Source organism: Mesoplodon densirostris, chromosome 15, assembly GCF_025265405.1.
Source record: "Mesoplodon densirostris isolate mMesDen1 chromosome 15, mMesDen1 primary haplotype, whole genome shotgun sequence".
In the NCBI taxonomy this organism is placed as follows: Eukaryota; Metazoa; Chordata; class Mammalia; order Artiodactyla; family Ziphiidae; genus Mesoplodon; species Mesoplodon densirostris.
The window spans coordinates 19,756,689-19,771,115 of record NC_082675.1 but is presented as its reverse complement, the minus strand read 5'-3'; the positions used below and the strand labels follow the sequence as shown (position 1 = coordinate 19,771,115).

Sequence of the window (14,427 nt, the reverse complement as noted above, 5' to 3'; positions counted from 1 at the left end):
CCTTAGGGTGAAGCAAAGATTTCTTAGGGGCTTCCCTGGTGGCGCAGTGGTTGAGAATCTGCCTGCTAATGCAGGGGACACGGGTTTGAGCCCTGGTCTGGGAGGATTCCACATGCCACGGAGCAACTAGGCCTGTAAGCCACAACTACTGAGCCTGCACATCTGGAGCCTGTGCTCCACAACAAGAGAGGCCACGATAGTGAGAGGTCCACGCACCACGATGAAGAGGGGCCCCCGCTTGCCACAACTAGAGAAAGCCCTCACACAGAAACAAAGACCCAACACAGCAAAAATAAATAAATTAATTAATAAACTCCTAACCCCAACATCTTGTTAAAAAAAAAAAACAACTTAAAAAAAAAAGATTTCTTAAACAGGCCACAAAAAGCACTAACAATAAAAATATTGATAAGCTGGACTAAAATAAAAGTTAAGAACTTCTGTTCTTCAGAAGACACCAGTAAGAGAGTAAAAAGGTGAGTCACAGAATGGTAGAAGGTATTTGCAATCCATATATATCTTGAATATATAAAGAACTTCCAACAATCAATAAAGAAAAAGCAAACAACCCAGTAGAAAAATGGCAAAAGAGCAACAACAACAACAATAATAATGTAGACACTTCACACAAGAGAGTATCAAACGGCCCGCAAGCCTATAAACAGATGTTAGGCCTCAGTTTTCCCTAAAGAAATGCAAATTGAAAATCACAATGTGTCATCACTAAAACCCATGAGAATGGCTAATGTTAAATAGACTGACAATGCCAAGTGTTGCAAAGGTATGGAGATAATGGAACTTCCAATATGGCGCTGGGAAGGCGGAATGGTACTACCACTTTCACAAGATGTTCAGTGGGATCTGCTAAAGCTGATCACTACCTGCAAAGCCTCTGAGCCAGCATTTCTACACCGGGGTATTTACCCAACAGCAATCTGTACTCAGGTGCACGAGAATCTGTACTCATGTGCACCAAGGACATGAGAATGGTCCTCATGGCACTATTCAAAATAGCCCAAACCAGGAAATAACCCCAATGTCTACACCAACAGGAGGATGGATACATGAATTGTGGCACATGTATATGATGGAATACTATAGAACAGGGGCCACCAAACGTTTTATGCAAAGGGCTAGACAGTAAATATTTTAAGCTTTGCAGGCCTCATCCAGTCTCTATCACATATTCTTCTGTTTCTTTTCTTTACAATGCTTTAAAAAGGAAAAAAACATTCTTAGTTCATGGGCTGTGAACACAAGCCAGATTTGGTCCCTGGGCCACAGACATAGCCTGGTGACCCCTGCTATTTAGCTACAGAAGGCGCTGTTGCTAAGAGCAACGACTCAGATGCATCTCGCAAGCAACACTGAGTGAGAGAAGCCAGACACAAAAAGAGTACATTTATATGAAGTTTCAACACGGGCAAAGCTAAATTACGGTTTTAGACATCTGGGTAGTAGTTAGCTTGGGCGTGGGGTGAGTGGCTGGAAGGGACACAGGGAGACTTCTGGAACACCGGTAACTTTTTATCTCTTGACGTGGGTGCTGGATACACACACGTGTTCCCTGGTGAAAATCCATCAGTGCCCCACCCACTAGGTCTAGAACTAGGTCCACTGAGATAAACATACAGTGTACACTTGCCACTCAACTGATTCAAATAGCAAACAGCATGAAATATCTATATCCACTTTCTTAACAGAGCAAAGCATTATTAAATTCCACAGAAAGTATTCAAATTTCAACAGAATAATCTGAAACAGAATTCACATGGTGCACACCTGTCGATTAAGGGCATACAGATAAATTTGTGTTAACACATTCCTATGTGCTCAAGATTCATGAACTTGAACTCAATTTCTACAAATCTGGAGGAAGTTACTCCAGAATGAATTACAAAATTCATTTTGTGGTTACCTAGTTTTCCTTAGAGGTCTGTTGAGAGGTGTTAGTGTTTACTAATGTTAAGATTTATTTTTCGTTAAATAGGTAAAATAAGGGTGTTACCCTTTATCTGTTAAAAGCCATGTGGTTCTCGGTGGGCGGGTACCCTCCTACTTGCAATCCCACCAGCGTTTCACCAGACCTTTCCATAGTCTGCTGGCGATGGCTCATCCTGCTCCAAATATCATGCTTCTTCCTTAATGGGGTTCCCCACATACTCTGGTTCCTGATCTGATGAACAATTCATCTCTAGAGCAGAGAAGCGGGTGGACCAGGAACTTAGTATAACCTGGGTCTTTCCCAGATTGAGAGAGCAACTCCACTCACTTCACCCAGAGGACAAATAGAGCCTGGAAAGGGGGTATTTCTGAACATGATGGTGTATGATCATTCTAATGACGGCCCTGGGAAAACTGCAAAAGGTCAAAGTATAGTTAAGATACTACGTTATTAAGATGGGACATGAATTGGAGATTTAGAATCATAGGCCACCGGAGTAGAAAGGACTCTTAAGAAAGGAAAAAAAAAAAAAAAAATCATGTGGTCCGATTTATTTTAAAGACAAGGAAACTAAACTCCCTACCCCCTAAAAGGGAAATGTCTTGCCTGGGGTCACAAAGGAATTTGGTAGCCAGCCAAGATTCAAACCCCAGCTCTCTGACCCTGGACTCTTGGCAGAGCTGTCCTATGTTACCCTACTTACGAAGGCAAAGTTTCCATAGCAACATGAAATAAAAGCTCCACTAAAGGGATTTGACTTGGTTACCTCTACAGAATTTGCTGACCATGATCCCTCATCTCTCAGGCCCTGAGCAGATACCATCTTGAGTCTCAGGTGGGGTCCGAGACACAAAGAACTGAATACTGACCCAAGTGGACAAACAGGCAGCGGTTTAATGATGGTGTTGGTACGGTTTCAAAGATAATTATGGTTAAGATGTTCCGCCTTGATTACAAATTCAAGGTAAATAAGAACTAGGGTTTTCTTTTTACAGGTGGATACTTAAATAAAAGCTCTTCAGCAAGGAACTGTCTTCTTTGATTTCCTACCTAGTGAGCAAAATAGCCTGCATTTTGCAGGAACTTAAAACTGTGATAAAATAGACCGTAAAGTAATCCTTCAGAACATTTCTCTACACTGCAGTCAGAGGAACCTTTTCAGACTTGCAAGGCTTATCATGTTATCTTCCTACTTCAAACACTTTTGTTCCCAACGGCTCTTAAGATTTTAAAAAATCCTCAGTACTGGCCCAGAAAGCTCTTTCTGGTCTGGTCTGGCCTCTGTTTGCCTCTCTCCCTTACAACTTCATCTTGTGGTCCTTACCCTATCACTTCTGACCCTACCTCTGCCGACCTTCTGTGAGTCCCCAGAACTTCCATGCTCGGGACCCACATGTGCCCGGGCACCTCCCCTGACTTCAGAGGAGCGTTTGTGGACAATACCTCCGCCCTGCTAAATGCCTTCCGAGCACCGTGGACCTGTCTTTCCTACCTCTTGCCACGTGTTCCAATGATCAACACATTTGTGAGACTGTCTGAATAAACACCAGCTGCTCTCACTCTATGCAGCTCTGTAAGAACAAGGACCAAACCAGGGTTTCAGGACCCCCGTGTCGTAGTGGAGGGCCCAGCACAATCTAGGTCTCAAGTATGGATCAAGGAATGAATGAGCAATGCTTCTCATGAACAACACCTGACTTAATTAATGAAGGTGCTGACGGCTCCCCCCAGTCATAGACATACATGTCCTCAATTCCCTTTTTACTACCCGAAAGTTACAGAATAAAACTGGGAACAGTACTTCCTACTATCTCTTTGGGGGATGAGAAGTAGGAATCCTCAATTTGAGATTGAAAGAGAAAAACAACCTTCTAGTAAATAGAAAACTCTGATGGGTGACTCTGGCTCATTTTCATGTCAACACCTTAGGAAATCATATTGATACAGGCCAATCTAAAGCATCACCTAAGGAGGAAATTTTAAACTAAAGATTACTTAAATCCTATAAACCATGGCCTTTCATTAGCAAAAACAATTCCAAATAACTCTATTACAATTCTTTCAATTCTTTACTACAATTCTTTAAATTATGTACTTATACATGTTTAAAATGCTAAACAGTTTTGATATTTGAATAAAAAATATAAACAAGTCTTTTAAATTAGTGCAAAGCAGTAGCTCAATATAACCTTAATTTTTTATTTATTCCCTTATGGGTAGACCAGTGAGGAACTCTACAACTACTTAACGACTCTCCCTCACCTGAATAAAACAAAAATGCTACATGAAAATTAAAATTGTATGTATATTTTTCCAACACAAAAAATTTTTTTCCATAGGCTTTCCTGTGAATAAATATCCAAGGCTTTGAGATAACTCTTTAAAAATTGCTATTTTAATAAAGCACTTAAAATCTGCAGTAAACACACATCCATGTCTGAAATGAAGACACAGACATTTCAACAGATACTAGAAGCCAATGCTATTCACGTTGATTCCAATACAGTGTGCAGGCCACTCAGATTCCATTCCAATCAGTTAAAATCTTGGCCATGCACACAGGGTAACTCTTATTTGAAATGCTTAATGTCCATACATTGGCAGGTAGAGGCACATAATTAGACATTACTATTTATAGCAATGGCATTTTCATCTGTTATAGTTGAGCTAAATTATGATATTCCTTGGCTTTGATAGCAAATAGACTTTCCAGAACCACTTAAAACTAATGCTAGGATAATATAAACACCAACACAATGAATACAGGTGACAAACAATAAAACATGGAGCCTACAAAGGGATGAGAAAAGAACACTGGGACTGTCCAGGGAGTCCGGGGACTTTGGGCAAAGAAATGATGCCTCTGGGTCTCAGGTTCCTTGCTAACTAGCTGAAAGGAATTCTTTGAGTCACCATTAAGATCTGAGTCTTTCAAAGCCTTTGTGTGAAGATGACCTTATTTAGAACCCAGCTATGATAGTTGGAAGCACCATCCCGCCTCCCCCGGGGCCCCTTGTCTCACTTGCCAGGACACATGGGCACTGCCCAGGTTCCTGGGATGGTGGGTTTTTCTGGGTGCCTTTATATACCTCTGTACAGGTAAATAAAAGCCGAGGTTTTGATCCTGGGTGATACTACTAACAGGAAAAGAAATCAGAATGGGACACTGCTTTGCAAGTCAAGATGACAGCGTAAAAGCTTGCTTTTACACATGCCGAGCTAAAAATGACAGCCTGACATCCAAATAAAACATCCAACAGGCAGAAACGTAGTGCTGGAAATGGAAAAGGCCAGTGTCCACAGCAGGTAAAAGTAGCAAGTGCTGAGAAGATAAGGTTCCCTCCAAATGAAACACAGACTGGGGAGCACCCTGAAGGGACAACTGGGGTTTGACTAAGCCAAGTCACTTCCTCTCTATCAGTTTGTGAAGGATGGGAGCTACGTTTCTCTTATTTTTTCTTCTCTGGGTTAGTCTTTCTCAGTCACACAGCCAATTCTTAGCTATATTCAAGTGACTTTTTTTTGTCATTGATATGATGATTTTCTGCCATCTCTGCAACCATATTCCACAAAGAAGGAAGTCATAAATACTTACTAAAGGGACAAGTTGTCAGTGTGCACAGCGATGGTGGCTAGTACATTCCTAATTCCCAAATTAGACAGAGGTAATATCTGAATTATTCTTTATACTAACTTAGTGCTGCTGCTCCCTGCTATAAATTCTAATCCCCCCAAGAACTGGCTAGCCACATAATTCACCAGAAAAAAAAAATGCTTGTATTTAAAATAAATTGTCCTGATACAAAAACAAACAAACAAAAAAACCCAAACAAACCAAACACACCCAACAGTGTTCAAAATTGAATACTTACTCCTGTGCTCACCAGGGACAACATGATCCTTTCATTTAAGGCTAAGGTTTCTCCCTGTTTCATCTTGATCCTCTTCTTATCCAAGCATTTCATCGCATACCTAGAAACATAAATACTATTGAAAAATCTGCACTGAGAATACACCTAAGCGGATTAAACGATACACATCATACTGGGGGAAGTTTCTCAAGATGTGGGAAGTGTTTTAAAGAAGCAAAATGCTTCTAAGAAACTAAGGAAATCTGAATCAAGTGGAGACTTCGGTCAATAATAACATGTTTGTTCGTTCCTCGTGATGAGTGTCCCACACTCAGTAAGATGAGGACGCTGGGCATGGGGTACACGGGAACTCCCTGTACTATTTCTGCCCTTTTTCTGTAAACCTAAAATAACTGTAAAATAAAAAGGCTATTTTAAAAAATCAAGCAATAATCAAGGTATTTCTATTATTATATGAACTGATGTTTCAGTTAAATAAGAGCATAAAGTAGATGGATATAAAATTCAGGGAAATAAATTTTGTATGTACTGCCACTGCCTAGTACCACTGTGTGTGTGTGCTTTGTGGAGGTGCTGTACATGTCATATTTAGCATTTAGGAATTGTGAATTCAGCACTGGTCAAGACGTAATAAGCACGTAGAGTGTAAGACTCTAAAATGTTGAAGATTGACCAAAGGGGAAGGGAAAGCATGTGTCCAAAACTCCGTGTTCTAAAATGGCACTTTATTGATTTATTTTAAATCTATACGTAAGTTATCATATTTCAAATAATAAAAAGAATCAGTAAGATTTTTATATTCAAGTTATATTAAAGTTAGTTGAGAAGAAACCGTTGACAGCTTAAGATTTTTGAAGATTTGGAACAAACTCACATTAAGGAAATACAGACATGTTACTCAGCACACTCTGTAATCACAGGTTAAAGAAAGCAGATGCTGGGCTTCCCTGGTGGCGCAGTGGTTGGGAGTCCGCCTGCCGATGCAGGGGACGCGGGTTCATGCCCCAGTCCGGGAGGAGCCCACATGCCGTGGAGCGGCTGGGCCCGTGAGCCATGGCCGCTGAGCCTGCACATCCGGAGTCTGTGCTCCGCAATGGGAGAGGCTGCGACAGTGAGAGGCCCGCGTACCACAAAAAAAAAAAAAAAAAGAAAGCAGATGCTTTTTCAGCAGGACAAGGGAAAGCTGAAAGGAAATTTTTACAGAGGTTTTGGGGGCTTCAGAATTCTGCATGCATGGCTAAATTCCCACTGATATACTACTTCACGACACCCAGGTATACCAGTTGTCTGGCTGTGGTAGGACACACAAAATCCACTTATTCCTAACTTACTTACAACTTATAATGTTATGAGTTATAGCAAAACAGAGATAGACGTTCAAATTTGATATTTTTATCCACTCTTCCAGGAGTTCTGTATGACAAATCCATTTGCGAGACTCTGGCTTAATTATGGGTCAAATATTGAGCACACATGAAGTGACACATTCTTGAAATATTTATTTTTTATGATAAAGAATTTTCAAAATGCCTCATACTACTTCTATCACCACCCTGCTGTGACGATGTTTAATAAGACCTTTGGATTGCAGACCACAGAGAAGGTGGCACCCACAGGTCTTGAGCCCCCCAGAGTAAGCAAGCTGAGGGCCCCCCGCCCCACCAAGGGCAGGTGGCAGGTCACTGTCACTGGCAGCCTGGAGGCTGCAAAGGACGTGCTCAAGGATTCATGGGAGCTGAGCTTGGCCACTTCCTAGCTGTGTGACTCCTGAGAAGCGTCTACCCTTAACCTATAAAATAGAAGACTATTTACCACGCCTTGGAGGTTTCCGAGAGTCGGGTGAAATCGTAAATGTGTATGAAGAGACAAATTGGTATTATTTACTTCTAACAACAACACGTGACAGACTGGGCATCCTCAACACCTCGACAAGCAGTTATGATGAAGTAAAACAAAAATTTAGTGAAAGGTAACAAACGACAAGTAAAGTGCATCATTTAGGATCAAAAAGCCCACCGTGCAGCACAGAACTGGAAGGTATGTTTTCTATCACCCCAAACTGCACATGCTTAATCACAGGTGGGTCAGAAGAGAATGTCTCTCCCCTGCAAAGCAGAGAATTCTTTGCAGTCTGATCGGACTGGGAGGCCATACATAACACCCCTTCTTGGCCACCTCTGGATTCCTGGCTCTTCACCCACGGCCTGAACCACTGCAGGCTCCCGATACACGGTTTCTGGTTACCTTCCCATTTAGCCCTAAGAGGTAGAAGTTCCAGATCATCTTGTTTGCTATGCTTTACAAAATACAGCCTATTTCCTTCTGAGGTAAATTACTGCAGGAGTGAGATCATAGGCTTCCATAAATCTACATAGGGGTTTTCTTTTGATGCAAGCATAAAATTCTCTTAATATTCCCAGCAAAACATATGAGCCTAGAAAGCTTACATTTTTCCAGTGTCTGCTTTCCTGCAACCATATACTTCACCGAATCCTCCTCGTCCAATAATCCTATGTACGCTGAAATCATTCATGGTCAACTGTGAATTCAAAATGCAACATGGAAACGTAAAACTGCATAAAAATTATGCTGTTGTTTTCATGTAAAACATAATACAGTTATTAAAATAGCGATTCAGATGCACCTGCCCTTTCCGTGACTGGTCCCTCAAACTGAGAGGTGAGAAGCACAAGGTGGCAGGACATTCTAGAACCACCTTCTATGCAAACTGCACAGAATGCACACCACGGAGGCAAATGGGAAGATGACACACAGTGGTAGCCGAATTAGACTGGTTTTCTGATCTCATAAACCTTATCTTGGACGATGTACGCTTTGAAGACAAGTGAATGTGAAATTTCCACTCAAAACACAAAGCAACATCAGCTACTCTGAAGTCTAAAATTTGGGAACAGTTCAGCAAGGCCAGGAACGTAATGGTAGAAAAATAGGTCCACGTCAAGGCCATCTATGTTTTCCTAACTGTGGGCCATATGATCAGAAAGCCCAACAGATGCTGGCCGTGTGAATGTTTTATCAGTAACGTCAGTGAGTAGAGACGACTCATGCTGGGCATGTGAGCATGAAACCAGACCAAGTGTGAGTAACTCTATGAAGAGGCTTTATTCCTAAGCACTTTGTCAATATCATCCCAGCAACGCCCTGCTTCCTAAGCAGTTTTCATGGCATTAGACAGTACAAAGGCAGATAGATAGTCCTATGTTCGTGGTAAGAGGCCATCAGATAACAGCAAATGCCTACTAGTTTATGTATCCTCAAATGAAGGGTCAGATGCTTGAAGGGTTTCCCCAGACAACCCTTCAAATATCATGTCTGCAGCCAGGGAGGGGCATCTGGCCCACTAGCTTCATGTTTGGTGCTCAGAGGACATGAGGACATGAAGACATGAGGATACCATGTCTGCTAAAGGAACTCAAGCCCAAGGAAGATCCACAGCACATATAAGGGATTTTTTTTTTTGGCCGTGCTGCGGCATGCCACAGCAACAGACCAGGGATCGAACCCATGCTCCCTGCCGTGGAAGCATGGAGTCCCAACCACTGGACCGCCAGGGAAGTCCCAATAAGGGATTATTTTTAAAAATGTGTCACTGCCTCTTGCTTCTCAATCCTGCCAGGAAATGGGGTGGAGAGAGGAGGTTAAAAAGAAGAAGGGGCTTCCCTGGTGGCGCAGTGGTTGGGAATCTGCCTGCCTATGCAGGGGACATGGGTTCGAGCCCTGGTCTGGGAAGATCCCACATGCTGTGGAGCAACTAAACCCGTGAGCCACAGCTACTGAGCCTGCACGTCTGGAGCCTGTGCTCCGCAATGGGAGAGGCCGCAACAGTAAGAGGCCTGCACACCGCGATGAAGAGTGGCCCCCGCTCGCCGCAACTGGAGAAAGCCCTCGCACAGAAACGAAGACCCAACACAGCCAAAAATAAATAAATAAATTAATTTTTTAAAAAAAGAAGGAAAAAAAAACCATTTCTTCCAATAGTACTGCTCAAGTAAAAAACTGAAAAACAAAATCCAGTTATTTCTTTTTCTCACTTGCAAACCTACGTGAAGGGAGAGCATGAAGGAAAGGGGAAGAGAAACATACACTCTAAAAGCGAAGGAAAGAACCTGCCCTAGAATTACTGACAGTGAAAAGCTAACAGAAGATTCAGTGCTAAGGGGTTAATGTCAGAAAGTAGCCTGTCTTTGAGGACTGCTTTTATCATTCTCAAAATAATAAAAAAGATGAAACCGTGGTCTAGTAAAAGATGTCATCATGTTTATTACATCATTGCACCTAAGAATAAGAAAAAAAGGAACTTTGCCAAGATGGCATAAGGCACGGGCATATGGGAATTACATTATGTAGGAGACTTGCATTTTTACAACTACTTCTGTTAAAAGGTCAATTACCGCTTAAAATAACCATTCTTAAATAAATAAACACATTCTTATATGAATATGAGAAAAGAGAATTAAAATTCGAAGTGTTTACAATTGGGTATAGGAGGATGGAGTTTTCATGCATAAAGCCATAAGCACGACATCTGTTTGGGCAGTGTGTTACCCTTGGGAGTATGCTGCCGAATAAAATATTTTCTCACGAAGTTGAGCCAGAGGAAATTTTTATTTAAAAAAAGAAAGGCAAAGATGATACTCACATGGATATTTAATTCCACGTTTTTCCACTGGCAAAATCTAGTGAACTTGTCACTGAAAAAGAACGTGAGGAATTACTGAAAAGTTAAATATCAAGTTAACTGAGAAACTAGAATTGTACTGCTTGTGTTGCTTCTCAAACGGAGTAAGTTTTCATAAACATTTTTTCACAAAGGATTCACCTGGTATTTAGGGCTTTACTTTATGATTCAAATTGAAGACTTTGTGTTTCCCCTTTAAGTGTCATTATGCTGTGGTAACATCTTTATCTGCGTCAGCACTGTCCAACAGACGGGTAACAGAAGCTGCGTATGTAATTTAATTTTAATAATATATTTTATTTAAACCAATATATCAGAAAATTATCATTTCAACATAAAATTAAATCAAATCAATATACAATTTTAATGAGACAGTCTACATTCTTGCTTTTCTATTAAGTCTTTGAAATCTGGTGGGTATTTGCCCAACTTAGTTCAGACTAATCATATTTCAGGAGTTCCACAGCTACACGTGGTTAGTGGCTACCATACTGGACAGTGCAGCTCTCAATGACAAAAAAATTGCTGTTTACAAATAATTAGAGGGGTAGCAAATATAATACCTAAATAGTGCTTATCATGCTCCAGGCCCTGTTCACCTACTCCTTCAACAACTCCATGATCAGGTACCGTCATGATGCCCAACTTACAGCCAAGACCACCTGAGCTTGCCCAAGGTCACACGGAGAGAGAATGGGTGGAGCCGGATTTAAACCCAAACCAATGTCTGCCTCACAAAGATGCAAACAGTGCAGGAGAGAAACCCTCAGACGAGAATCGGAACATGGAAGTCATAATGCATTGATAAGCTCCCAGTTTACTCAACTGCTGGAGGAGTGTTTTTTTCATCCATGAAGTAAGAAACATATCTATCCCATTAATAAAGGCATTATTGGGATTATTTTTTATTAATGAGCAACATATCTATAAAATGTTTGCTTTAAAATTTTTTTTCAGAAGAAATGCATTCTGGATTGAATACTCCTTAAAAGCAAAGAACATTTCTGGTGATTGCTGGACTTCATCTAGCCCTTGGCATGATTCCTTACATAGGAACAGTATTCAGGGTTCTATGAAGGAATGAATGAATTAAAAAAGGAAGAAAGGGAAGGAGAGAGAAAGGTAGGAAGAGAGGGAGGGAGTTCTTATGAAGTGCAAGTTACAGGTATTATCAGCACTATAATATGATGCCTTAAGGCATCCAAATATCCCAGGTCACTGGGGGTTTCATCTAATATGCCTTCTAAGGATCTTTTAAAAATATTTCTGAGGCTAATAATCAAATTAAGAATTAAAAGCAGAAGAACTCTTGTAATTACACAGCATCTTTTTTCACTGACTCTGAAATGACTTTTAAAGAGTGTTTCACTGATCCTCCTAACATCTCTATGAGGTTGGTAAAATAAATTTTGAGTTTCTGAGAGTTATTTCAAAGAGTTTTTTTTTTTTAAAGCATGGTGAGTGCAAAAGGTGAAACCACACTGGGGTGAATAAATCCATGACTTTGAAATCACTTGGTGTGTGAGGCTAGCTCACACCCTGCCTTCTCACGGATTCTGGAGTTCAGAGATGGCAACGGAGGTGGGGGTGTGGGGGGTGTGATCTGGCACATTTTATGAACTTGCAAACTAGCTGGGGAGGGTAAACAACCAGGGATAGAGAAGTGGCCTGCTGGCCAAGAGAAGAGTCGAGGAAAATCAACTCCCAACCCATACCCTGCGCCAAAAGAACACACACTCCATCAAAAAATAAGAACAGATATTTTGCCCATTAAATACGATAGCAAGTTCTTCTTTAGGAAGTACAGATGGCTGCTGGGTGTCCTGGCTGTCGTGTGCCCGCGGGGTTCCTTGAGCTCCATTCCTAGGCAATATCTAGTCACTAGAATGGGCACTTCTGGATGGGGAGGAGGAACCGGGGCTGAGAATAGGGCAGAGCCTGGGCAGCACAGGGCTTCAGAGCCAGAGCCCTTGCAGGTGACTTAACCGCCGCCTCGGACGCAAGAGCAGGGGTGAAAGATACAAAGACCACTGGGGCGCAGCGAGGGTGAGCAGAACAAGTGTTTTTAACTCTAACCCCTGACGTGGGCTTTAGATTACTGAGCAATCTGATGTTCACTGCTGAAGCGAGCCTCACCAGCCTCATCCAGAAGAGGGAAAGCCTCCCTCTAGGATTCAGCCCCACAGGGAACTTAACCCCGTGTCCCTGCTGGGCCTCAGGAGAAGGTGGAGAGGCAGGCTCAGCACTGCTGAAGATGTCCTCCTTTTTTTTTTTTTTAAATTTAAGTGAAGTGTAATTGATTTACAATGTGTTAATTTCTGAACAGCAAAGTGATTCAGTTATACACATATATATTCTTTTTCATTATGGTTTATCACAGGATACATGTGATATATATTCATTATATATTCATTATGGTTTATCTAGTTCATTATTCATTATGGTTTATCTAGTTTCCTGCTATACAGTAGGACCTTGTTGTTTATCCATTCTCTATATACTAGTTTGCATCTGCTAACCCCAAACTCCCAGTCCAACCCCTGCCCCACCCCGCCTCCCCCTTGGCAACCATAAGCCTGTTCTATACATGAAGACTTCCTCTTTACTCCTCTACTATCAAACTGCAGTGTGGCCACAGAGAAAAATCACCTGAACCGTGAGGCCCTCAGAGAGCACAGCCAGTCCTGACGATGCTGAAGTCTACAAGGTTCTATTTATGGAGTGCCTGTGCTTTTCAAAACCCAAACTCTGGACTTCCCTGGTGGCGTAGTGGTTAAGAATCCGCCTGTCAATGCAGAGGACACGCGTTTGAGCCCTGGTCTGGGACGACCCCACATGCCACAGAGCAACTAAGCCCGTGCGCCACAACTACTGAGCCTGTGCTCTAGAGCCCGCGAGCCACAACTACTGAAGTCCGCAGGCCTAGAGCCCGTGCTCCGCAACAAGAAGCCACCGCAATGAGAAGCTCGCGCACCGCAATGAAGAGTAGCCTCTGCTCACTGCAACTAGAGAAAGCCCGCGCGCAGCAACGAAAACCCAACGCAGGCAAAAGTAAATAATAAATTAATTAATTAACAACAAAAAAACCCAAACTCTTAACTCTTGGCCTGACAATGGATTTTTTACTGTTAATTTGATAATGTATTAACATAAAAAGAACCAAAAATATATATATATAAATGAACTGACTTTAAAAATAATTCACTTATATAAAATGGTAAGTTTCAGAAAATCCAATGTGCATGCTTGCCTAAAATGCAAACAGCTTCACTCGTGTTTCCTGTGGTGATAAGAGTGAATGGTTAGGGGGAGGAGGCTGGGAGAGGGATGGATTAGGAGTCTGGGTTTAACAGATGTAAACTACTACACAGAGAATTGATAAACAACAAGATCCTACTATACAGCACAGGGAACTATATTCAATATCCTGGGATAAACCATAATGGAAAAGAATATGAAAAAGAAAGTGTGTGTGTGCATGTGTGTATGTGTGTGTGTGTGTATATATATATATATATATATATATATATATATATATAATTGAATCACTTTGCTGTACAGCAGAAATTAACATTGTAAATCAACTATACTTCAATAAAACTAAAAAAAAAAACCACACAGCGAATGGTTAACTCAACTCGGTGGGAGAAAATGACTGTGCAGGTTTACCTGGTGGATACACAATGGAGTTAACAAGACCTCTTCCCCAATTTTAATTACCATCCCCATTTCTCCCCTCTCCACCAAGGATCATATAACAGTGAGGGTGACCCAGGAGTTTGGGAAGTCAGACTTTAGCATCAACAGCAGTGGAGACGGCCCAGGACTTGGTTGAGTCTCACCCCTGGGCCGGCATCCTATCCCCTCAGTTTGATTCCACGGCTTTTTGGCAAAGCCTCTGCTACTACTCA

The 14,427-nt window shown here is 41.6% G+C and overlaps 1 protein-coding gene across 4 annotated transcripts in view; it reads right to left on the bottom strand.

The window, feature by feature from the left end:
- Positions 1-14,427, bottom strand: part of GRK3 (G protein-coupled receptor kinase 3) — a 119,838-nt gene that overhangs the window by 31,346 nt on the left and 74,065 nt on the right. For all 4 annotated transcript variants that reach the window (XM_060118546.1, XM_060118547.1, XM_060118549.1 and 1 more), the window contains 3 exons: positions 10,478-10,529; positions 8,265-8,356; positions 5,818-5,917 (listed from right to left, as the gene is read on the bottom strand). In XM_060118546.1, the coding sequence (XP_059974529.1) occupies positions 5,818-5,917; positions 8,265-8,356; positions 10,478-10,529 (244 nt within the window). The remainder of the gene's footprint in view (positions 1-5,817; positions 5,918-8,264; positions 8,357-10,477; positions 10,530-14,427) is intronic.